Consider the following 26,753-nt stretch of genomic DNA (forward strand, 5'->3'; position numbering starts at 1 on the left):
TTGCTTCCTTGGTTATGAACTAACAAATCAAAGTACATTGCCATGATTAAATCCAGGTTTGTTTATTTGGAAATCTTATAAAAGTTTATTTGGCAAAAAAAATAAAAGTATAAAAGTTTATTTGGCAATCTTATAAAAATGTTCCGTTTTTACAGTGTCTCATGAACGTTATTAAGATGTTGATATTCTGACAGTACAATTAAATCTCCATTGAAACTGATGACCCTCTGCTTTCAGGTGGACTTATACACAAAAGTATTATCTGGCATATCCCATATGTAGCAATGACTTTTCCTTGCTGTCCATGAGGTACAGCTCCATGGAAGCTGTCTCGTAAGCTTTCTTTGGGTTCACAGGGTAGGCACATGGATTCCTCACCCTCTTTGCTAAAGGACAACGGATGGCTGAGATCTGCTGCTTTTGAGGGACTATTTTTTTATTTTAATTCTTTTTCTTATTCCAAAACCAATCCTGCAACCTATGAGGAAGTTGCAGAGAGAACTTGCTCAATGGAAGAATAGTAACAGCTCAGCAACAGCAGCACTGAGGATCTAGAAAGTAACTTCTTATTTAAACTAGCTACAATAAGGATGATGTTTAGGAGAGGAAGATGTACCACTGTATGTGTTAGAATAGACAGGACAAGCTAGACCAAACATCTGATAATTCTTTCAAGGAGAGAATTACCAGGTCTAAAAAGTCATCTAAAAACATCAGGCAACAAACACACACAAGCTGAGTAGACTGAGGTTTTGGAGGGGAGGGGGATTGGGTATTTTTGTTTGGGATTTTTTGCATGTGTATTTGTCTGTCTTTCCTTTTGCCCCTCTTCTCAGTTGATGACAATCATGCAAAGAACTTCCTAGTTTTCAAAACTTTGTAACGTGGCTGAAATAGAGTGGTAAACCCTTACTTTGTTTACAAACCCATTTTCTGAATAAGAGGAAAATATCCAGAGAGCTGTTCCCAAGTGTCAACTCTTAGTGCTCTCTCATAACGCCTTCAATAACTATTTTTGATTTTTGTTTTCAACTAAGCCTTAATCTTAAAAATCAAATTTGGGTTTTATATTTGTGCTGTCAGTTTTATATACCTTTACTTTTGCCAAGTTACTGCATTACCAAAATACTACATTCCTCCTAATCAGAACAAGGGCTGAAAATAGTAATATTTAATTGTACTGTAAAAGAGAAAAAACACTTGGAAGGCAAGTACTCCTTGGAAGTGAAGGCCATTTGCATTTTTGAAACTGGATCAAATTAACATTAGTTGCCTCTGAAATATTATAGTAGGTTTTCAAATAATTTTCCACTTACATTTCTTATTTTATAAAAAAGTATTTTTTTAGTATGTATTTAAATTGATGCATACATTTATGGACTGAATGAGAATAGAGCTCAGACTGATTCTCCCAATGATGCAGGTATTAAATACAACAGGCAGGTAGATTTGATTAATATTTCTTTATCTGATGGCAGTCTACTTTGCATCACTAGGTTTTCCCAGCTAATACAAACATTCTTGTATTTTAAGGGATTCAGTAAGACTAAACAGTGGGTGTGTTGCTAAAGGTTTAAGAACAGGAAATCTGGCCATAATCATCTTCATTTTGATTCCTCACTGGAAGTATTTTTATTGAACAGAGCGGAATCCTTCAACAGCTTTAATTGTAGATGACCATGAGATATTTAGATACCCTAGTTTCCCAAAGAAACCACTTAATTTTGCACAACTCCCTTGAATGAAAGTTTGCTTAAGCTGAAATAACATTGCAGGTAAAACTTGAGGTTAAACAGTATTTTCAAAGTTTTTTCAAACTTACTATTTATTCAGAAACAACTTTAAAGGCTTGTAAAAAGGCAGGAAGGATTGATGATACAAAAATACACAAATTCTCTAAGCCATGCTGTTACAACACAGAGGTAAGAAATGCCTCTTAAGAGTTTATACAAGTGGTTCAGCTTAATTTGTTATAGTCCTGGCACTTAGGCTAGGAGGCATCAAGTCCATGGTATTAGCTACAACTTGAGCTAGTAACTAATGTGTGTTACCTATGAACAATGAAAGAAGCTCACTTTGTACCATACAGTCTGCAAAGTTAAGGCAGAATTCATGAAGACAGGTGTCATTCCCAAAGCAGTACATAATCCTTGGAAAAATGGATTTGTCTTAGTAATTTTCTGTCTACTTGAAAATATCAATAGAGACTGCCTTTTCTTGGAGCAGGTTTGTATCACCTTTGTCCATGTTCCAGCAAAGCATTTGGTGATAATGCACTTTTTAAGCTGAATGTGTCTCCACTTGACGAGTGTCGAGAAGTTGCTTTTCCACCTATCAACAAAGTCTCTGCTTCTTTTATTTCCATAGCTCTCTTGTAAAGTTCAGCTGCCTTCTCAAAGTCTCCTCTTTCATAGCTTTGGAAAAGAGCAAAACAAACTTGAAACAAGCAAATAAAACAAGTCTCTCAATTAATTTAAATAGAAATATACACCATATTATCAACATAATGTACTTTAAACTCTACTTTACTGGACAGTACACAAGCCCAGATGTTTTTTTTTTCATGCAGTAGTTAGCATTTATAGGGTTGAAGCATATAATCTTACCTTAGCACAGCCAAGTTTTTCAGTGTTTCCCCCACACGAGGATGCATTTGGCCAAAGCTGTCTTCATAAATCTTTAGTGCACGCTCATAGAGAGGCAAAGCTTCAATCTGTTTTTTCTTTGGGTAGCAGAAAGTTTCTTTGTTACAGATTGGTATTTCTTTGATACAGCTGTGTAATACATAGGCTTTTTCTTGCCAACATAAGTATCAATGCAAGCTGGATGCAGTATCATGCCTACCATTCACAATTATCTTTTCCCTGCATGCATTTTTCTCACCAAATATGCTTTCAGTGTTTAAAATGGAGCCCAAGAATTTGCAAATACTATAAAGAATTTCCCTTTTCAATACAATTAAGTTTATTTTGTTTAATTTAGGTACAAGTCATAAAAAACCCTAAGACAGGAAAAATAAGTTAGGCATGAAAAACTCACCATCTGACAGTAAAGGACTGCCAGGTTTACCAGAGCAGTTGCTACACTTGGGTGTTTTGGGCCAAATGACTTCTGTCGAATTTCAACTGCTAGCTCATACAGAGGAACAGCCTTGTCAAGCTTTCCCTAGAAATAACATGGAAAAAAATGATTAATTTCTCTGGTATCAAGATAGTAACAGCAAAACCTATTTTAAACAAGAGCCTTGGGAAGACCTAATTGTTTCTAGAATAAGGGGATAACTTTGCTAAATGATATGTATATTCTGCATAGATTATTTATCATGAGTACTTTTATTAGAACCTAATTTTCCAAAATACTGGGCATATTCAACTCCCAGTTACTATGTTTCTCAGCTAAGTCTATTTCTTCCTTTCTTAATTTGTTTTTGCCCGCAAGTGTATCATTCAGAAGGCTGTAAAAAGATTTTTCAGCTGTACTTTTATCAAAATAATTGTCTCCACCGACTTTTAATTTGTGCTCCTTCAAACTAGCAAAGAGGTTTTTGATGCAAATATTGAGTGGTTTTGCAGCTTCCAGCAGCATGAAAATTAGAAGCTGAAGTGAGCAGAAAATAATGCGACCCAAAACCATTTAAAGCAGACAATAGCAGGTAAGAATTATTTATCAAAAACATGAGCAAATTTGTTTAAGAGATTATCAAGGTTTTTTTTCTCTTTGAAGAACAGTAAAATAAGAAAATATAAAATAAATAAAATTCTTTTAACCCACAGAACTTGATCTTGGTTCAACTGTTGTAAACAATATAACACTATTAAACTAATAATACCTAATGGTTACAACAACCATACACAAACACAAATATTCATAAGACATTTTGAAATTAGGAAATGCAGAAGTTTATACTCCTGTTAATTTTACTCTACAGAGTGCTTTTTTCACAGGAGTAATGCTCATCTTTCACTGAGTCAACAGAAGCTGAAGGTGCCTCAGCCAGACAGATTATTTGTGAGCTGCTATCTCCCTCATAATTCTAAAAGTTGCCCTTAAACTGACTATAAAGTTCAAGGTCATTGTGTAAGAGGAACTATTTCTACCCAATAAAACATGATTTTTTTCCATTAAGACATAGACATTACAGTTTGTTACTGTAATATTTTCTAGAAAAATCCAGAAAAAAATTTGCCAGGATTTCTCTCCCAGGAAGCTGAGAAGCTTCAGAGAAAAAGGAAAACAATATTGTCTCATTTGCTTCTTCTGTGTTTTGCTCCTTTGGAATGTACTTTAGAGATTTTTTATCCAACAGGTGATTGTTTAATTGGTTAAATGTGAATTATTTTTACTTATTAGCCAATTACGGGTCAGCTGTGTTGGACTCTGAGAAGAGAGTCAAGAGTTTTTCATTATTATCTTTAGCCTTCTGACAGTATCCTTTCTCTATTCTTTAGTAAAGTTTAGTATAGTTTAATATAATTAGAATTATAATATAACATAATATGATATAATATAATAATAGAATACAGTATTTGATATCATATTATATCATATATCATATAAGATAAATCATACCATATCATACCATATAATGTAATTAATATAATAATGTATCATATAATGTAATATCATATCACATCACATCATAATAAATTAGCCTTCTAAGAACAGAGAGTCACATTTCCTTCCTTTGACAGAGACCCCAGAAACTACCACAACAGTTAATTTAGGTGATCAGAAGAGATAACAGATGTGTGCTCACCATCTTTTTGTACAGCACTGCAAGGTGTTTCACAGTGTAAGCCAAGGAGGGATGATCTGGAGCTAAGGCTCTCCTCCTGATGTCCAGAGCTTTCTCATAGAGCTCCTCAGCCTTGTCATAGTGCTTCTTCTCATTGTACAGGGCTGCCAGGTTGTTCAGAGACTGTGCGCAGTCTGGGTGGTCGGATCCCAGGACTCGCTCCCGCATTTCCAAGGAGCGCTTCAGGAAAAGCTCTGCTGTCCTACACAACATATTTGCTCATCAATATTTTAAAGCTGGTAACATCTGTACAGGCTGAAATGCCTGTTTGAAACAACAAACTCAATCTTGGAAACTTATGGTAGAATCTGTTCGGAACTGACAAAGTATTTTCTAAAACACTCTGTAATGAGACCACTGAAGCAAAGAGTACATTTTTTCTCACGACAGTAGGGTGCTACTATTTCATTTCAGCTTTACAGCAGCTCCTCTATCAAAACTGGAGATGATCCCCCCATAAGACTGATAGCATCCATTATTACTAGGCAGCTCCTCATCATGACATCCACACAAACCCTGTCATGCTATTCTCAAGAGGTCAGCTAAGTAAATCAGAAAAATCTATTTCACGTTAGAGAAAAAAAAGACCATTTATACACAGAACTGTAGGTTCAATTCTGGAGCTCTTAGAGAAGTGTCAAAAGGTGTTCAGTCTATGCAAGGGCTGGAGGATCATGTGTGACAAATAATTATTCATTAAGTGCATACCCTTCTGCCAGTGATTTCATTTTAACTACATGAAGTCTTGGACTTGCTGGTTCAGAGCAGGGATATCCATTTAAAAAAGTTCCTTAAGCTTCCACTAGAACAAAGTTTATACCTTTTCTCACCTATGAAATAGCACAGATACAGCTACTCTTGAAGTAGGTTGCATTTAACAGGAACTACATATGAATAACATGGAATATTAAACAATTTTGTATGAGATTAGATAATATATTGCTCTTCTATAATCTTTCATTTCATGAGGGTAAAGTGATGAAAACCTCACATGTCCAACAACTGTTAAAAATCAATTCCTTCACTGTAGACATCATGATTCTGTATGCAGATCCTAAATAATTATGTACTTCTGTAATTATCCAAAAGCTACAGGTGCTTTAAACATCAGGTACAGGAAGAACTGGAAGTAAAAATGCTTCCAGAACTCACTCTGTGCTTTTTGGCTGGGCACTTTTGTTCTCTGAAAAGGCTCAGTTGAGTGGAATTTAGGTGACTTTACAATTCCCTCATAACACATAGCTTAAATTCCTCTGTCAGCTAAAGAAGTTGATGTGAAGAGTGGTTAAACATGCAATCAGAACTATCTTGCACCTTTTATTCTCCTTCTTCAACACCCCTGTTTATCTCTGTCTGCTTTTAGAACATCTTTGTGCTGGTCTGGCCCTTTAGCAGGACATCAGGGTAAAAGCTGAAGGATTACAATATTTAGGTCATGACTTCTTGTAATACTGTCATAGAAAAACAACAATGCTGCTGTTCAAAGATGAACACTGCAAAGGGGAGTCACAAAATAGTGAAGCTGAGCAGAGAAGGCAGAAGTTTGAGAGAGAATTGGAATTTGCAACAAAGGCTAATTAACTGTGGAACATCAATTCTGAATGCAGGAAGTGCACTGACTTGTAAAATACCCACATGCCAACAGCACCAAATAGAAAATAGGAGTGAATTTCACAGTGAACAAAAATCAGTAGAATGAATAAGGGACAAGTATTTTATTATGTGTATGCATTTAGTGCTGGATCTCCCTGCTCTGCCTCCATTCAGACATCTGAGAACACTCAGTGGATGTGTCACAATCAGTACAACTCACTCAAGATTATTCTGCAGGTAGTAGAGGACTCCAAGCTCATTTAGGGTTCGAGCATTATCTGCTGTATCCTTGCCTAACGTGAGCTCTTCCAGTTGCAGGGCTCTTTGACGCAGGAGAGCAAAGCCACACTACAGCAAAAAGAAGGAAATGTAAGCCAGTCACCAGTACTTTTAAAGTTTAACACTAAAGACAGAAAACCAGAAGACTTACTTTGGTGCCAAAGTAGCACAATAGTCCTCCTTAAGTTCTACTTTTGAGCTACATGGCAAACACAGACTTACAATCTATCAGCAAAATGAACCAAAAAAAGTGAAATTTTGGTGAAAATTTCCAGGCAATACAAGTTACTGTGTGGTCACACCTCTCTCCCTGTATCAGACATGGTAATTTGCTTAAACTCCCCAGTTCAAATAACCGATTCAGATCAAATTCTTAGGTCTAGAACCTCAAAACTTAAAATCAATTTAACCTCCAATCCTGAACACCACGTAGAAATGCATATAAAATATTACTCAAGGCTTCACATAAATTTGTTAAAAATAGACAAACAAGTTAAAGCTTACAAACAAAATAAATCAAAGTAAAAAGTGCAGCCATTTTTACACACTCTGCTTATTTTTGATCTTTGCAGTCTTGATAAAAATATTTTTGCAGAACTCATTACAGAAATAGATCAAATCTTCATGAACCAAATCCATTCTTATTTAATCACTGTGGAAATAGCAACATGTTTATGGTTTTTTACTGCTTTCATTAGAGCTACAACTTGAGCTCTGGAGGTATTAGCTGGACTCTTACAGTACAGGCATTACATGATAAACTCTTAGCCCAAAAATGACAAGAGAAACCCTGTAGCTGAAAAACAACACAGGAGAAGAAAACAGGGAAAAAACTCTGGATATCACCTAATACTTTTACTGGGATTTTCCATTGCAGTAAGCACTGCATTCACTAGTAGTATAAATGCCTCAATTATTCTGGAGATAATTTTCCATTGTGACTTTGACACACAATCGTATTGGCTGTAATTCTGCACCTCTGAAATGTATATATCCACTTCTTTCTTCTGCACTTTCAACTCCATTCCAGTTGTACTGATACATCTCCACTTCCAGCAGAGTTGAAAGGACAGTTACCAAAACTGCTGCTAAGGTGCTGCACTACCTATGCCCACAATTATCAAAAGCCCTGGAGCATTATCAGCTCTGCAGACACAATTTATCATCTGTTTAGCACAGCTGCAATATGCTCTGTACCTCTTCTTAAATATAAAGCACTGCCTTACCAGACTGCCTTTCTGCCTTGCTGCTTTTTGGCGTATTTTGAAGGACTTTTTCCTCAGTTGCTCAGCTTGTTCATATCTGAAACAGTTATTTGGAGTGTGAGAAGGATGTCAAATGTGGTATCAATAAGCATCCTGGAAAGATTCTAAGTTACTTAAGGGTACAGAGTTGAAAATTTAAGATTCTTGAGAATTATCACACTTTTTTTCAAATATAAAATTTACAAAATTATTAGGGACAGACAATATTTCTCCTTTATCTCTGCAAGTTTTTTGTTAAACTAAGCACAAAAGTTGGCCCCTCCTATGTGACCTTCTACAAGAATAGAGGGGATGTTCATGGTTGCATATGAAACTCGAAAAAAAAAAAAAAGAAGAAAAATTCTGGCTTCAGGACAAACATTGTGCTGTTACTTTTTTTTTTGTACTACCTCCACATAAAACAAAACCAGCAGTGTAATTAAGCTTACTTGTTCTGCTTTTGGTACAAGGTTGCAAGTGCATCAAGTTCACGGGCCACCCGAGGATGTTCAGCTCCATAGGCATTTTCAGAGATTTCCAATGCCTGCTTATACAGCTGTTCAGCATTTCCAAACTTCTTCCACTGAACATACACTCCTGCCAGCTGGTGGAGTGACTGTGCCACCCTGGGGTGGTCTGGATCCAGCGCGGTCTCTCGAATCTCCAGAGAGCGCTGCAGAGGAGCTACAGCCTGCAAAAAACAAGTCCAGGCAGTGAGTGCAGCAGGCAGCATCCTCTATGCTGCAGTAACTTATCTACTGCCACACAAAGGACACACTGAGCTTGCTTCATTTGCCTTTTTGCTGTTACAACAATCTCTAAATGTACTTACCTGACTGAGAAGACCTAGGTCCTTAAGAAACCGTCCCAGGGTCTCATACAGATCAGCCAGGCAGATCATGCTTTCCTCTCCCTCACTGCTTTTTTCATATTCTTTCAGAGAGTCAAAATACTCAGCTGCCATAGAGCTCTTATCTTTCCCAACCAGCTGCCAGTAACTCAGCAATTCTGCAAAATGTCCCCTGTTTTAACAAGGAAAAGAATCTTATCTCTGATACCCCTCTATTCAGACCTATGCTAGCTTAGGAAAAAAGGCCTACATGCATAAATGTTGTTGTTATACATCAACACAGACAATCCATGGAGACTAACACTATTCAACAACAATATTTATTCCTTTACCACCCCCCAGGGTGCAAAAGAATAGAAAAAATACATTATTTATATGGAAACAGCATTTAGCACTTCAGTCTCTACTGTTCAAGTATTTGAATCTGTCACTTTCTGATTTATATTGAAAAAAATAAATATGAAATGTTTATAATGGCCAAAGCAGTTTCTACCTTTGTACCTTTTGTAAAGGTTTTGGGACACAAAGAGATTCAAAAGACACTTGTGTAGCTTTTGCTTATCTCCCTGCTGTTGGAAGAGCCAGGGCAGTTCATCTGCACTTCTCCAAGTCACTCGGTCTTGACTATTAAAAGAAAAACAAATGGAAATTAAAATTTTGACAGGCCTAGCATCTTGTCAATTTGCTGTGAAAACCAGGTAAGCATACAATTTGCACCCCTGAATGAACAGATTACTGTAAGACCTATGTGCTCCATTTTCTTATATGTTCATTTTAATTTCACCTCAGAAGGTACTGGAACCCCCAGGCACCCTACAGGAAGCTGCTTCTCCATCACATATGGGCTAATCTATGCCTGCCAGCAGGACTGCAGCCCTGCAGCAGCCCATCGTCCCTTTGTGCCTCCTTTGTCTGGCACACTGTGGCCCTCTTGGCTTCCTCCTACCCAACAGCAGATGCCTGGAGGAACAATAAACAGCAGCCCACAGCTGGGACACTAACTCAGGATGTAAATGCAAATAGTTTTCAAGCTGGATATGAACTTGTAGATGTTCAGCTGTCCTACCAGATCTCCTCTTATCTATGTGCTAATTACTTGCTGAACAAAAGTGGTTTTCTGCTTCAAGTCCTAAGCAAACTCAAATGTCCTAGCATTTACTGGGAGTTAAAAATCCATGGGGAGTTGAAGACCACAAAATAACTGAAATGGTATAAATTAATGCCCTACATTTCCCCACGATGACTTTATTATATGCCCATTCCTCTTCACAGACCTCATTCTTTTCCAAGACCAAAAAGCAACATATCAACAAGTAAACTTTTAAGCTGACAATTCTGCATAGTTATTTTGCCATAATAATTTACTCAACTCAAAGAAAGTATATGAAGAAACCAAAATATCTATGAGGCATGAAATCCGCCATTTAGCACTTCTTGAAGAATTCTGACCTACCTTAACTGCATGGTGAAATATTCCACTAGTTTTTGTCTATAGGCAGAAATAACATTTTCACCTGCTTCCATATACTCTAGTTTTACCATCTCCCAAGCCTGAAAGAGAGTATAATTAAAAGAAAGAGAATGCATTTAATTTGTTTAAGTGCTGATGATACCTAAGGTGATGAAACACATCTCATGTTGTAGAACTGAAAATCTTCCAATGACAAGGGCACTACAAACAAATTGTCTTACATTAGACCACAGCTCTGGTTATTCAAGCAATACTCCTTTCTCTTTCAATTCTTTTTTTTTGGGGGGAAGTAAATGTTTTCTGGGATACATGGAGTTAACAATTAATAGATTTGAAATTTATGAAGGTTTGAAAGGACAGATTTTCAGCAATACTGGTTTCTCACAGTTCTGGTAGTTTTCAAGGTGTTTCTAAATCTAAGGAGAATGGATGAGCAAACATACATTTCAAGGCCTAGGTAGGTAACAACACAACTTATCTAGAAAAACAGGGGTTGGAGTCAGGGGTTGGAGCTTCACTTGCACATGTTTAGAACTACAAACTTTACCTGGAGGTGTTGGAACTTCAGCAAACCACAGCCATATGTCAGCAGACACATTTTGTGCAGGCTGTGAAGGAGTGAGGCCAGCACTGCAGAAGTCAGCTCAGGATAAAGCTCCATCAGCTCTGACTCACTCACCCCATTGTGGCTGACACCAATGACACACAGTATCTGCATGAAGCAGAAAGCACGATTTCACATAGTTAGCAATATTCCCTGGAGAGCTTAGTTACACTGAAATCTCAAGAAAAATACTGTTTATCATTGTGATAACTTTATAGCCAAAGGAAAAACCCTGCCTCTACAAGCCTTTTCCATCTTCTCAAAGAAGAGACCTCAATGTTAATGGTTTAATATTCTGATATATAAAGCACCAAATGGGACACTCTGGGACAAACAAACGGCTCCTCAGACTTTCCTCTAAAACACTGGAAGAGAGTAACTCCATTATCATGAGGAACTTTCATCTAAGTAAAGTATGCTGAGGGTCTTCATGCAGCCAGAACCAAAGAAGTAGCAAGTAGGAGTATTGTGTCCTAATTAAAAAAATGTTTTGCACAAGAGGGAAATTCTGCAAAGGTAGGAAGAGGAGTCAGAAATGTAATAAGCAATGCCTGTATTCCCAAAACACCATGTTTTGATTGCACTTACTATGCTCTGCGTAATTAATCCCTAGATCATGGTAGTGATCAGCAAGGAAGTGCTAATTCTGTATCACATCATAGTGAAAAATCCCTGCTTCATTCTGTGAGACAACAGCTCAGTTGATATTTAACACAAAGCAGTCATACATTCTATAGTTATACAACAGATGTAATTACATTAATTAAATTGTCCCTTCTATACTTATAATACACAATAATCTCTGAATCATACATATTAACGAATATAAATTTGTATTTACTTTTAAGTTAAGAAAAACTCTTTACAGTGAAGAATATTCATTACCTGTAGAAACAGAGATGCATTCTCTGCTTACCTCTCTCAAAAGATCTTTCTCTTTATCACTCTGCAATGATTCCTGAATTGATCTCAGAACAAGCCTGTACAGTGCCACTGTGTCTTGACACTGGCAACATTGCTGAAGAATCTCATCAATATTTCCTGTTTTTCCAACACTGAGCAGAAGGACAAAAAGGGTAAGGTTTAGCATATTAAATTTGGCTGAGTAAGACTGATTCAAAACAACGGAAGAGTTCTATCTCAAATATTCTCTGGATTCCTACTGGGTTCAAAAGGTGCAAACCATCTGGTGGCTAAGATTTAAACAAAGAGGTGAGTTCTTTCAAGCCAATTTCTGATTTCTGTCACATTGTCTGATTTTTCTAAATAGCTGCAACAGTTTTATTAAAAAAACCTATGCTGCAGTGTTCTTTTCTCCACCAGGAGTACAAGTAAGAACATCAGGATGGATAAACATAAGCCCACTGCTGCTATTTCATTTAATGCCTTTACAAAGCATGTTTTCAGGAGCAATTAAGTCTTCTAGAACATAAAACGTGAACAAAAATAATGAAATCAGTCACCCGGAGTAAATTACCAATTAGTATCTCATCTTCTGGGAGTCCCTTAACTAAAAATGCATCTTTCTCAACAAGATGAAGTCTAGGTTAATAAGAAACCAATGCACTTATTAGGTATTCTCTTGCACAACAGGGAAGATTAATTTTCTGCACAGCAGGAATTACAAGGCTAAGGACCATATGCAGGAAGTTAAACTAAACAGGTGTTGAACTTCCTTGTTGCCTTAAAAAATCTATGGGGCAAACTCTCTGGTACATCAGTAAATACAACACACCTGAATTTAACTGTTTAAAAACACCATACCAACATTCTCCAAATACCTTTAAAAACCACTGAAGCAACTGATACACCCATAAAGAACAACAAATGAAAATAAAATAGAAACAGAAGAGCTGAAAACAAATAGATATAACTACTTGGATCCACTTAGTATCAAACTGGTGACTGTACACTCTCTGAGTTCTGTTCCTGTTGCATTCAGAGTCAGTGGAGGGCAAAACTTCTCTACTGTTTTTTCCTAACAAGACTCCTTCTGTGTTACATTACAGTATTTCAAAAGGCTAACCTACTTGAAGTCTTCTAATCTAGTGATGACCATAGTAATTTCCAAAACACCTCAACTTACCAAGCAATGGTTTTGCCCAAGAGAGTGACATACAAGGCATTGCAAGTTGTGGCGGAACGACAATGTCTCTCAAGCTTCTTCTCCTACAACATTTTAAATAATCATCTGTGAACTGAGATGAAACTAACCATACAAATAAAATGTTCACTGTTTGATAAGAAAGCAGAAGTTCTAGATATTATTTTATGTGCAACATCTGAAGACTATAACATGGTAAGTAGTACACAAAATACTGCACATATTTCCAGCTACAGAAGCATATGAGTGAAAAGTTCCATGAATTAAATTCCATTTGAATTTAAGAGGAAGAATTAGGGTCTAACATCTCAACATGAAGGTTACCTTACAGAATCAGTCTCAAGGGCAAAGGTAAAATACTGTTTTTCCTAATCTGTCAATGATTGTTGCAGTATTATGCAAAAAAATTAATTAAACCTTCTGGTATTCTAAAATAAAATATCACATTTACAGCAGTATGTGCAACTGCACAGTTTTTCTGTTAAAAATTTATGTTGTTCCATCTGTGTATCATGGCTATGAGCCATGGGATAAAAATACTCAAACTTCATGCTATCTTGAGCAATCATATTTAGTTAGCTAAATATAATTCTTTACTCTGGCAGCTGGGCTTATTTAATCTTTCCATGCTTTCATTAAAAGTTATACTAGAGTAAGGTATTCTAGAAAAACTGCAACAGACATACCTGCTCTTTAGTCAATTTAACATTTGCAGAGTTACATTCTGCACTAATGAGAGATTTAACATCTTTGGAATTGAGGGGATCAAGATGAAGAGTAGGCCATAACCTTTGGTAAGAGAGAACAAAGTCATATTTGAGCCTTATTAAATAGCACAAAAAAGTTAAAAAAAAACCCATCAGAGTTCCAGGGCTTTTTAAAGATTTATATCAAAGCAGTAATTGAAGCTGTTCCCTGCTACTATGAAATTCTAGTCATCTGAAGTAGAAATTCGACTTTTAGCCTTATCCTGAATCTACATCATGGTACTGCAGTTCTTGATGTGCCTCTGACTACATTTAATATCATCTTTCATACAGTCATGTGGCTAGATCCATCACAGTAAAACAAAAATCTGGTTTTCCAACAGCTAAAATCTGTCATTGCAGCTAAAATAGAGAAGCTTTCATTTTCCTCATAGGTTGCAAAATCTTATCTTATTAAATCTCCACATCTTGACAAATCTGCTCTTCAATGAGTAACTGCAATTTAAAATAATAATTCTAAGCCAGGATACTTTGACACATCACAGAAACAGAACATACCTCCACGCCTGCGGACACGTTTCTACATTCACTGATACAATCACTCTCACGTTCACTGGCAGTGGATCTATCAACCACTTCATATGCTTCTCAGCTTGCTTAAAAACAAATTTTCATTTCTTAACACAGAGGTTGTTCAAAACAATACCAGAAGCTGCTATGTTTTATTAACTGCTCAACCCAATGAAAGGAGTCTTAACTTCTCCAGTGTCCTTTAAAATCTTTCATGATCTGGTCCTCTAGACAGTACTAAATGACTCACTTACATGTATTAGCACAACTGTGCACCAAATAAAGAAGATAGAATACTATTGTTGAAATGTTCACCTCATAAAAACCAGGCTATTTACATGCCCAATAAGTCAGCTCACAGCCTTGAATCTTTGGATAAGTAATGTAACCAGACTGCTTAAAAATTAAGGTATAAAGATAAAATTTAGAAGAAAAATACCAAAAAACCCTAAAAAAATCCAGAAAAATAACTCAACTGCACTTTTTACAAAACTATTTTCTATGTTTTCTTCAGAGCAAAGCAAACACTAGTATTTTTGTTACACAGCTATGACTGAACCTATTACAATAGTCAAGATTCCTGTTAGACTGACAAATGGCAAAGATTTTGAAAACATACCTGTATTTGGTCAATAGAGTCAATAATTATAATAATGCTGCCTTGATGGCGTGCAGAAAGCTTTTCCAGCCAACGGGGAAACTCTTCTAGAAGTTTAGCTGGATCGAAAGTCAGAGGTGATACTAACCAAGAGTGTTGCATAAGCTGCAGAATTATAAACACGTACAAGAAAATTCTACCTTAAAAATCAGCTAGGATAGTTGAAAGAAGTCCTATAGACACAAAAGGGAAAAAAAAGCATTTCTCCCAACCTCACTCTCCCCCCCAAAAAAACCAAAAACACCATGTGATTTGGGGGCAATTTTTCTAGTCACACAGAATTCTTTGCTGATAGCATATGCAGGAAGCTGGCATATGCAGAGCAAAGAACATTTCTTGAACTCTTTCCTTCTAGTATATGCAGAAAGCTGGCATATGCAGAACAAAGAATATTACTTGAACTCAGTGTGCAAATTCTAGAAAGATAACCTTTACACAACAGACAAGAAATATGGAGACTTAAAGGACTTGAAGTTGCACAAAATAAACAGGCAAACATCTAAGACAGATGAGAAAATTGCAAGGATAGCACAACTGGATAAGTTCTTCTATAGGTTTTACTACTGCAAGGCCCTTAGTGATCCACTCTTGTGATCAAAAAATCAAGTTCAGACCCTAGCACAAAAATGAGCCTTCTTATTCCCCACGTATTTAGCACACAATTAAAAATTAATTAATATAGGAGAGAGCCTAGTCTGGAACAAGAAGTACCAAGTGGCCAACACAGCCTTGGGTTTCTAAGCACATGGACACAAGATGTACCACCTGCCTCTCTCATTGGCCAGATGGCAGGGAGTTTTGGAAGGAGTTTATATGGTTTTACAAGTCATCAATATAGGTCACTGGAAACAAACTGCTAATGCTGATCCATTATTAATATCCCAGAGATGCTATTTAGTTGAGCTACATTAAGTGCATAGGATCAGATTCCCCTCATCCTATAATGCCTTACATTTCCTAGACTCACAGAAGAGTTTGGATTGGAAGGAGCTTTAAAAGGCCACCTAGTCAAACTTCCTGCAATGAGCAGGGGCATCTTCAACCAGACCAGGCTGCCCAGAGCCCTGACTGATCTGAACCTGAATATTTTTCTACTATGTTTGTATTACTTTTCACCAATGCTGAAAATTTTGTAGATGTTATCTTTGCATGCACACATACACACACAGAAAAATGCAATGCAGCGCATGTAATGCAGTATTACCTTCAGAGTAAGGCGCTTAATTATCAGGGCAGATTCTGAACTAGTAGACAAGGGTCTCCCAACAAAGTGGTAAAGAATTAGTGTATTTGGTGAATGCTTCTGCTGTAATTGAATCCTAATGAAAGAAGAGAAGAAAAAAAGACTCAACAGACTGTAATTTTGCAAATAGATCTCGAACAAAAAGTACCAGTTTTGCCAAAGCAGATAGAGTATCTTAGCTACACGTGTTCCATGTTTATGTTACAAAACAGGATAGACATTTCCTGAGCTACAATTGAACTTCTAATGTCAGATTCCATTTTTAATCTCACCATTACTGATAGCAATTAGCAAGTGCCCTTCCTGGCACTGAAGAGTCATGTGCCACTAAGCTTTCAAAAAGCAATGACACCATCAGTTTATTTTTATGACAGCAAATTTTGTCATAGCATACAAGAAATCATAAAATACTACAGTTTATGATAAATGATGAGGATTCTTTCTTTATTTCAGACCCTTCTTGTGTATGAGGGAAGGGCAACACCATTGACCTATCAAAACCACATCTTAATGCTGTGGAAAGACAGATATGTAAATGATGCCTTATTATAACGTGTTGCAAATGGCATCAGGGAGCTGTCAAAGGCAGTCCAGATGAAATTAGCTACTCAAATATCACAAATCTTTCCAGGATGCTTCAATAACACCAGCACTTTGTAAATGCCCCCATTTTATCTCTTATTACTGACACAATGTTTGAAATGGACACTTTTTTCTTAAATTTCATTCACATTAAAAAAAAAAAAAAATTAACTACCATTTAGATAGAAGAAGAGATTTCCCAGAGCCTGGTCCTCCTGATACAAGCAATGGTGGAATTGGTGCTGGTGCTGCTACTAGGTCATTCAGACGTTCAAAATACTATAAAAAAAGAAGCAATCATTATAAACAGTCCAGTGTTTAAGGAAGAAATATAGTGCCTGGTATTGTAAACCATGTCAATTCAAAATGCAAGTACCAATTTATTCAGGTAAAGGAGAAACTGATGAAATACAATACAAGTGTAAATAGATGTTGCAAGGAAACACTTAAACCGTAGAATTCATTATCTCTTTTTTAAAAAGTGTAAAATTAATTAACACATTCTTCAAAACTCTATTTAAAATGGAATCTTCAGTGCTAATAAATGGAAAGCAATAGTGTTCTGTTTTTGTTCAGGCTTCCTTGCCCTTCTTTTCCCCAAACTACTCCACTGCACTGGATATGGCTGCCAGGAAGAAGTTGGCATCTGTCATGAATGACTATTTCGAGCATACAAAAACAAACTAAACAAGGCTTTATTACAGCATATGAATGTCCAAAACTATTGCAGCAGATGACAAAATAAACCAAAGCAACACACCCTTCACCTTCTTGGGAGAAATATTTTATCTTCAAAGTAAGAGGTGCCTTTAGATATACATTTGTATTTTTTCTTTAATGTTCTATTATTCTATTGCTCTAGATTGTAGTAACGATGGTACAACCCTCCAAACCATTACCAATATAGGAGTGGTGAAGTAAAAGAATATATTGTGCTACTAAAATAGGGGTACTAAGAATTTAAATGCAGTAATATAAAATGCATGCTTATGTTACATTGCCAAAATAAACTACTGCACCACATTCTGTGATGACTTTAATGTTTATCTTCCTACATTCATTGTATCTTCCCAACATATTCCTGACACTCACAACTTGAAAAGTTTTAAAAAATTATTTCCAGTAATGAGTAAGTACTGAGGTATTCAGCAGCTTTCCACTATAAAGTTTCCTTTGTTCTTGCTTTACGGCTGCATGATGAGATGAAATCTTTTCATTAACCATCTCCTAAAGACCTAACTCCAGGTGTCAAGAAAGAGATTGGATTTCCCCAGGGAAAAATAAAAGAGAAATTTAAAAAATAGTAGAAGAAAAAATAGATACTCAGAGTGTTTTCTATTGATGACCAAAGTCTAAGAGGACGCTCTGCTTCTGGCACACTGTTATATTGCTTTTCTCCAGAGCAGGCAAAACAACTACTTCTTCATCAATGCCATTCAACGACACATCAACTGGCATCTCTCCCAGAAAATAAATATGCCACTCATATCAGACATATGTCTTCTTCCAGCATAAGGAGTGATAGCCTAAAGGATGCTCTCATACACAGCTTCTTCTGTAGAAATGCATCTTGCCCAACAAGGGATGAAAGTAAGTGATGACTTTCACTTGATCCATATACCTTTATAATGTACTCACTTTCTCAAATCCCAGCTCACATGTTGAATTAGAGGCCTGCTGAAAAGCTTCCATCTGTTCTTGTTCATCGTGTGCATCCCACAATACATCACCAAAAACTTCTTCTTCAGGAGCAGTGGAGTCTTCTTTATTACCCAAATCCTTGCCTTCTAGGTCTGTCATTTCACACCCCAATATATCCTCAGTAAAAAGAAATTACATGGAGAAAACTGTAACAGTAGTGCAAGCACATGTGATCTTAGTCTCAGCATGAGTGTGGCTCCACTAACACCAATATGCTCATTTCCTTGCAGGGTAGCAAAGATCTAAGCAATAAATAAATAAGCAATTAAATGAAACTAAGTTAACTCTGAATGCACAGGTCTCAAGACACTGATTTTAAATACCTCACAGTAGAAACAACTCACCACAAGAACAAGAAGAGGACATATCTATGATACGGAGAAAGACAAATTAAAAGGTAATTTTGGCCCATAAATAGAACCCTTTCCCATGGTCCAGTGCTTCTGTCCATAAAAGCACTGCTCAGTTTGGGGTTTTATTTTCCACCTGCACATTCCTTGCTTGCCAGATACTACCAATAAAACAAAGAGATACTTTGAATCACACTTACGTACCACATAGTAATCACACTGACATCATTTAAGATCATAAATCAACATGTAAATAAAAATCTAAAATGCATGATGTAATTTACCTGTTTAATTATTTTTTCCACACAGTTATAGATTTCATATGCTCCTTCCTCCATACCTCCAACATGGTCAATCATCTGAAAAAGTAAATGGAAAAGCATGACACAACTCTGAATCCAACTGAGGACAATATTTAGGATTTCCAACAAAACCATTCTGGAACACATTTAAATTCCATTCTGTTGCCTTCCTTAGGTAAGATTCACTTTGCCTAACAACTTTAAAAGTTGGGCATCTAGTTTCAGCTGTTCTCAACCATTGTCTCTGTAGAGGAAAATACATCATAACTGATCAATTTTTAGGCAGCAGGAATCTTTCTAGAGGTACACTTCACTCCCTTCAGAGGGACCTCAGACAAACAACTTTGCCATTTGAATGCCTAAATACAGGTAAGAAATTCTAACCTTCCAGCATAGCCATTTTTTTTCAGTGAAAATAAGGTGGTTTTTTTATTCCCTTGCTAATGAAAATTTCATAATATTCATAAATTTCAGCTTCATCAATGTGCTCACAGAATGAGCAGCCAGAGCAATGAGTGCAATGCAATTTCTTCTAAAATCTGGGACTATTAGCATGCAGTGTTGTTTACAGCAACTTTTAAATGCCATACCTTTGCTTTGTTCATGCAAGAAATTTGCTCAATTAACTGTTGCACTGAGACTGAACTGACTTTGCCATCCTCCCTTCTGTGGTAAATTAACCGGGGTTTTTCTTCGGGATTTCTCAAGAAGGCTTCTTCACAGTCCTCCAACAAACAACTAGATTGGAAATCAGCATTCTTGTGCTATATTACACTGCTGTAGTAAACAGTTCAATCAACACAAGCTCCGAAGATGGGTTTCACTGCAAAATCTAATTCAAAAGCCATATCTATTTATAGCAAAAAGCAGTCAAATACTTCAACAGAGAATTTGAGAAAAATTCTGAAGCAAGAAAAAGCTAAGAGAGAGATTTATACTACTTGTACCAAAACCAGTAAGACCATTTATTAATTTTTATGATTATTGATTTGTAAATTTAAAGCTGTTTTTCCTGTCATAGCAGTATGCAGAGTGAAAGTTAATTGCCTTGCATAGAAAGAACATGGTTTCACATATGATTAATAAGCATCATATATATGCTTTGCTATCAGTGATCTGAGGGCTCTGTTCTCTCTTTCATCTTTTTAGGAAGAGTCCTTTAGTATTTGTCAGATGTCTTGGGTGACAGTCTTTCAATTTATAGCGTTTAAAAAGGAGAATTTGACACCTCAAAATTCAAAAGCACTTTGCATTTATATATGTGAATGATATCCATGGATATCTATTGCTGTTCCAGAAAAGGAACTATACTACTTGGGGACGCTGACAGGATTGCTCAAACATTACCATGCTTACACAAGAACTACTATTTTCATCAGAGTTTTTCTAAGACAAATTCTCTAAATTAATACTTTTGGGATTTTTTTCCCCCTGAATATTTTGTTCTTACACATTTTTGCTCCACATACATAAAACTGGGTTATTTGGCAACAGCATATAATGCATAACAGTAACATTCCTAACACAATTCAATAGTATTCCTCTTTTAGTATATTTTCTTTAGTGAATCATGCTTCTTCTTCTTCTAGAAGGTTAAGAAATTACTCACTGAACAAACAGACCACATTCCATCACTATTTGTCATGAAACATCATGACTTCACTAAATCAAAGCTGTCAAAAGACAGAATACAGTAACACACAGGAGAGCCATGAAATTAGTCTGAAAGACAGCCAAAACCAGGAACTTATATGTGATAGAACAAAGCCCAAATACTATGGACAGGTGTAAGGCTAGATAAGCAAATGAAGAATACTGAGGACATTCACATCAGCCATCTTTAATTCTTAAAAGACATAGCCACATGCACAACAGAGAGCTGCTCTTGGAAAGCAAAACATTTCTGTATGTTACTAAGGCATTGTTCAAGCTGTATTTTAAGAGAATTTGTAGCTACAAGAAAAAGAAAATGGTACAAAGCTGATATATTATTTTAAGTGTCTGCACTAGCAAACCTAAAGTTTGAAGGAGTATCACTTTGAAGTTGCTAGCTTAGGAAACATACTGAGCAAAGCATCCCATACATTTTAATAAGATATGCACTCCGCATAAATTACCAGTTGCCATTTGTTTCACTAGCCTGGAAAATACTTACCTTGGCAAAGTTAAATGCAGGAGCAAAATTACTAATGAACTTTTTTCAATTTCCCATTTTCTTACATCCTGAAGAGGCCTTTCATTCTCTGTTGAAAAATTAACAACTTGAAAGAAGTACCCCATTGTTTCACAGACTCTCTGAAGTTTTGGGGAGTAGCTCTGAAAGCAAATGTGAGCAACAGTGCTTTATTACTAACCATGCATAGCACTAAGGATCTACCAAACAAATCTCAGTTTCTTTTATCCAAGCAGTTTTGTTCCCCTGAAGCCATTGACAATACTTTCACTGATTTCACTGAAATCAGACTACTCCTACTAAAGCTTTCAAGAAGCATTAGACACATTTCTGAACCAGATTCACATTGGAAACAAGACAGCACATAAGTGAGCACAGGCTTGGGGGTACTCACTCTAATGAAGGTGGTCACTTCTGGCTGAGTCTCATCAGTACTGATAATATAACATCTTACTGTGTTACTCCACAGAGAGTGGGAAAACAGAGGAGTAACCTGCAATAAACTGGCAACAGCAGCATCCCAATCATCTGCCAATGGAAAAAAACCCAAAATGAAGTCTTAGACATCTTCACATGTCATCACACTGCATAACAGTTAAGTCATCACCTCTTAACATCATGAATACTACATTTTATTTAGAACAGTAACAGTGTTTTTACTCAATTATTTAAATTTTACAAAATTTGAGAACTCATGCCACTTGATAATGTCACACAGTTTGATAATATGGCACAATAAAAGTGTTAAATATATTTATAGTATCATCACAATGATATCTCCTTTAAAAAGGATTGATGAAATGTTTCCACAAGATCAAGCTGATAGTTGTAAAATAAGTACCAATATGCAGGAGTAATAAATTCACTCATAACCAAACACTTTTTTTCCCCTTCAGATCAACAGGTATTTCAATTAGACCATGTGAATAAATGACAGCAAAACACTGTGGGAACCTCCTCTTTTGGAGAAAAAAAATCTATTGCTTTCTGTAGCATTGTATGTTTCCCTACAGAAGCAATGACTTTAAAACTTTGATTCTTCATTTTGTGGCTGGCCATTCTTTCAAGATAGGATTAAGTTCTCTTCTCAGGACCACATAGGTTGATGAAAAGCTTAGTGTATGAAGCTGGAGCCACCATAGGGAAGGCCCACCCCTCCCACTTTGCAGGCACAGATTTCTGATTTATACAGAGCCTGAAGGATTGAACTAAAAAGGATTGAACTGGAGAAACTGCCAGCAAAGTCAACTATATGCAGGAGAGGTTCCAGAGCCAGGACAACAGTGAAGGAAACCAGAGTATCAGAAGCCAATTTACAAGAGGCCACTTGTGAAACAAAGTTCATATGCAGTAACAATTGACAAGAAAATACCAAGCACTGATTTACATAACAACTGTGCATCCTGGTCTTACAATCAGATTTCCATAAGTGGTCTCCTAGGCAAAGTCAAAATCCATGCAAAATCAATGAACAAAACAGCAGTATAATTTATTCTAATAACAAATGTGATGCTCATACTCAGGAAGTAGAGAATCTGAATACAAATGGAAAAAAAGAACACCAGCAGATGTTGAAAGAAGGAGCCACTATCTTCCATTGTCAATACAAGGAGCATACTCACAACAAAGCACTGGTAACTGCTGTTTGGTAAAATCACTGCTGCACATACCACAGTCATCACATATATTAAACATAGCTTAGCTACATTTCCTTCTATTTTTACAAAGAATTCCAAATAATCCTTTAGTCAAATTACCCAAGAGTGAACACAAAAGGACTTAAGAAGGAACACAATTACTTTAGCATAGCTGAAAAAGTTCCATAGACACCTAGAATCCCCACAAATTAATTTCTGAACCAGAAATTACTTACCTCTGTTTATATTTGCAAATGGTCCCTCAACATCTATGGAGCTATGTGCAAATTCAGGCCCTCTGAAAGACTGCTGAAGTTGCATCATACTACCCATGGATGGCTCACTTCCCAACACTCCTCCGTTCCAGTATTCAGATTGTGCCCCAGCAGCTAAGAATTGGAAAACAACAGAAAACCCTCTTCTTTGTCACTACACAAGGTAAATTGTCAGTCCTAAATACTCTAGCCACATGCCACTGACCATAATTTTTTTTTTCTTCAGCAGATTTCCTCATGCCTTTGTGTGCTGTAGTTCTAAATGGTTGCTTGTCCAAAATTAACGAGAATCCATGACACCAAAGGCTGAGGGTATTTCCTAATATTTGCTATTACATAGATTGCTCACATACCCATCAGAACCCTTTCCATGTTAGTAAATTCCTCATATAGCATATACAAGGTTTTGCACCTACATTTTCTTTGTTAAAGATCTAACTCTGCTGTTCTGGAACACACAGCAGCTGACATTGGCATATGTCATCATCCAAAGTGTCTAAGAGTCCCTCTAGTTTCTGGTGTGATTTTTGGATATGCTGGAGCATCATCTCTCAGATACAGAATAAGAGAACACAGAAAAGACTGGAAAGCTCAGAACAGCTAATGGAACTTTTAAAAAGTGTTCAAGTAACTGTGTCTAGACAGTACTCTGTCTTCATTCATTCACTTGTAACACCAGAAATGTGAGGTTCCCACAATCTAAACCAAGTTTGGAAGATTTGTTTCTTTTACCCTTCAAACTACTTTAAGTTGCTTTTCATCTGGATTAATAAAACTTTTTTTTCAAAACAACATAAATATCTGTCTTCTGCTTTACTATTTGGAGACTTCAGTCAGGGTCCAACACAAAAGTGTTGGGAATGAAATTCTCACCTGTAACATCTGTACAATTATCATCAGAATCAGACTCTTCAGGATCAAACACTTGGATTCCCTGGGCCTGCAGTCTCTGGAGTTTTGCTTCTAGCTCTCGTTTGGCCCTCAGTAAGTCCTGAATCTCATTTTCTTTAGTTTCTCTAAAAATCTATCAGCAGGAAGGAAAAAAATATCACTACCTTTTCCTGAGATCATGTTATCCACTTTCAATAGGAAAAGTAAGTTTTTAACATTCATTTACCAGGCAAAGGCGTGAAAATGTGAATCTGAAGCCATCATGAGTCAGAAATGAGCAGGAAACCAGAGTTTAAAATTATCTGGTTTTAAAATTTTACCATTATAAACCTTAGCGTACCATTCTGAAAGATGTCTGCATTAACATTTTCATTAAAAATTAAAAGAACTATTTTTACATTTAACTTTATTGTCTTCTAAAATTGCTACATGTAACAATTCTTTTAAAGGTTCCCTTTTATTCTCCCACGTATTTATTTATAATTACACATGATCTTGTATTTACATTTTATTGTCGCAGAAATTTAAATCTCCTATGACAAAAATTGATCAAGCATCTCCAGCTGTCCTGTCTGTAACTCATTACCATCATGTGGGAAAGAAAACATGAATCTAGTTTTAAATTCAAATAAATGAAGTAGTCTTCAAATCTCATTTTCTTAATTAAGCCAGAACCAATCCTCTTTTTATATATCTGACAAACATGAACAACATGTACCTACAGACAACTAAAATTAAGGACATGAAGAATCTTGAAAATAAGGAAAAACTAGGACCTACTGCCCTGTTTTGGGTGGCAAAAGTATCATCTGCAGCAAAGGAAAAGCAGAAACATCTGCCTAGCCTTTTAAGTCATCCCTGCAAACTGTCTCCAACTACCATATTTTTGCAGCAAAAGAGATGCACCAACACACAGTTTTTAAAAAAATGTAAGGTAGAGGTGTTACACCATACAATACAAGATATAAAATTTATTCAGAAAGAATGGAACTCTGTGTTTATACATTCATTAGGCATGTGTCAATTTACAGCTCATGTTTTCTTGTCATCCTCAAATATTAATTTGAATATGAACACAATATCCTGTGTTCAAATTCAATGCAGGAATTTAGTTTATGATGTATCACTTCATATTCTCCTTTTAATAATTACAAATTTATTTCATATTTTTTTCCTCTTAGTCTTACAAAGAGGTTTCTGTAGGATTATTTTAATGGATATGGGCAGCTACAGCTATGACACTCTAAGGTTAAGAAGGAGAGGCTCGCATGCAAGCTATTGGAGAAGGGTTAATTTGGGGAATGTGAACAAGTGACATCCATCTTTTCTGGTCATTTTCCCAAGAATAGAAAAGTCAAATCATACCTTGAATTGCCTTTTGACCTTGTCTCGATCATGTTCAAAAGTAGCAGCTCTCTCCATGGCTTGGTATTTAGCTTCTAATGCACTTTCTTTCTCTCTAAGTATTTTCTGGTATGTTTTCTGAAGTGCCTGAAAACATTTAGTATTTCATTTTTTTATTGCCCATAAGAGGTTTTAGATTACTTTTCAGGTCTGACTACAGTATTATCTCAGCACCCCACATCTCTCCTTACTGTAGCGCAGCCAGAATCAGAGAATATCCTGAGTTGCAAGGGAGCCACAAGGACCATCGAACCCAGCTGCTGGTCCTGCACAGGACACTCACTCCAACAATCACACCGTGTGCCCGACAGCATTGTCCAAACACTTCTTGAACTCTGTCAGGCCTGTGGTGTGACCTCTTCCCTGAGGAGCCTTTTCCAGTGCCCAACACCCTCTGAATGAGGAACCTTTATTAATATCTTGCCTAAGGTCGCCACAGCCGCGCAGGGCGCGGTCCCCATCCCCAGACGCGCACTTTGAGGGCATCCCGGTGGCTCAGCAGGAGAGCACCGGGGCACCGCTTCCCCAGCACCCTGCCTTCCCTCGCACCCATCACCTCCCTGCCACAGCTTTCCCCAGGAAGCGGGACGAGTCCTTGGCAGCCCCAGCATCGCTGCTCAGTGCCCTCACCCGCGGGCGCTACCTGCAGCTCGGCGCGCAGCCGCTTGTTCTCCCTGTCCAGCTTGGCCTCCTTCTTCACCATGGAGGCCACCTCGTTGTTCTTGCTGACGCGGAAGATCTCGTACTCCTTCCTCAGGCGCTCGTACTCGGCCACGCACTCCAGCTCCTGCACCGAGGCCGTGGACTTGAAGCTGGCCCCGATGAGGCCGCCGGGCCGGGAGCCGCCGACGCGCCGCAGGGACCCGCGCAGCAGCCGCGCCTTGGGCTTCACCTCCACCGGGATCTCGCAGGCCTCGCCGCCGCCGTACGTGTCCTCGATCACCTCCCCGACCGCGCCCGCCGGGCTCACCAGCGACGACGCCGTGCCCATGGCCCCGCGCCCGCCCGGGCGAGGCTCTAACCCCGAGCCCAGGGCCCGGTGCCCCCGGGGGGACCTGGCGGCGGGGCCGTGCCCGGCGCGGAGCCTTCCCGGCGGCGGCTGCGGGCCATGGTCCGCTCCTTGCGGCCGCCGGACGAGGAAGGGAGAGCGGGAGGAAGCTGCCCCGCGGGCCGCCTCTCTCCCTCCCTCTCCCTGCCGCTCCCGCCCCGTCCCGGCCCGTCCCGCGGCGGCTCCCGGCTCGGGAGGGGGAGCGCCAGCCGCCGCTGCAGGCTGGGAAAAAGCCCAGAGGGAGAGCCGGGGGGGCTGGCGGCGAGAATCTG

General features: G+C 37.7%; 1 protein-coding gene across 1 annotated transcript; it reads right to left on the minus strand.

Moving 5' to 3' along the window:
- Nucleotides 1–46: 46 nt before the first annotated feature.
- Nucleotides 47–26,577, minus strand: NPHP3 (nephrocystin 3). Its single transcript, XM_064416122.1, has 27 exons — nucleotides 26,077–26,577; nucleotides 25,395–25,520; nucleotides 24,012–24,162; nucleotides 23,100–23,252; nucleotides 21,621–21,754; nucleotides 21,209–21,369; nucleotides 19,644–19,791; nucleotides 19,036–19,110; nucleotides 18,339–18,518; nucleotides 16,876–16,979; nucleotides 16,080–16,194; nucleotides 14,837–14,980; nucleotides 14,206–14,303; nucleotides 13,627–13,729; nucleotides 12,923–13,005; nucleotides 11,753–11,891; nucleotides 10,780–10,944; nucleotides 10,215–10,312; nucleotides 9,263–9,385; nucleotides 8,744–8,933; nucleotides 8,361–8,602; nucleotides 7,894–7,969; nucleotides 6,609–6,736; nucleotides 4,757–4,997; nucleotides 3,040–3,165; nucleotides 2,607–2,722; nucleotides 47–2,414 (listed from the first exon to the last, which is right to left on the minus strand). The coding sequence occupies exons 1-27, from the start codon at nucleotides 26,422–26,424 to the stop codon at nucleotides 2,234–2,236; spliced, it is 3,948 nt and encodes a 1,315-aa protein (XP_064272192.1). The 5' UTR covers nucleotides 26,425–26,577; the 3' UTR covers nucleotides 47–2,233.
- Nucleotides 26,578–26,753: the final 176 nt, after the last annotated feature.

Source organism: Passer domesticus, chromosome 1 (assembly GCF_036417665.1).
Source record: "Passer domesticus isolate bPasDom1 chromosome 1, bPasDom1.hap1, whole genome shotgun sequence".
Taxonomy (NCBI): domain Eukaryota; kingdom Metazoa; phylum Chordata; class Aves; order Passeriformes; family Passeridae; genus Passer; species Passer domesticus.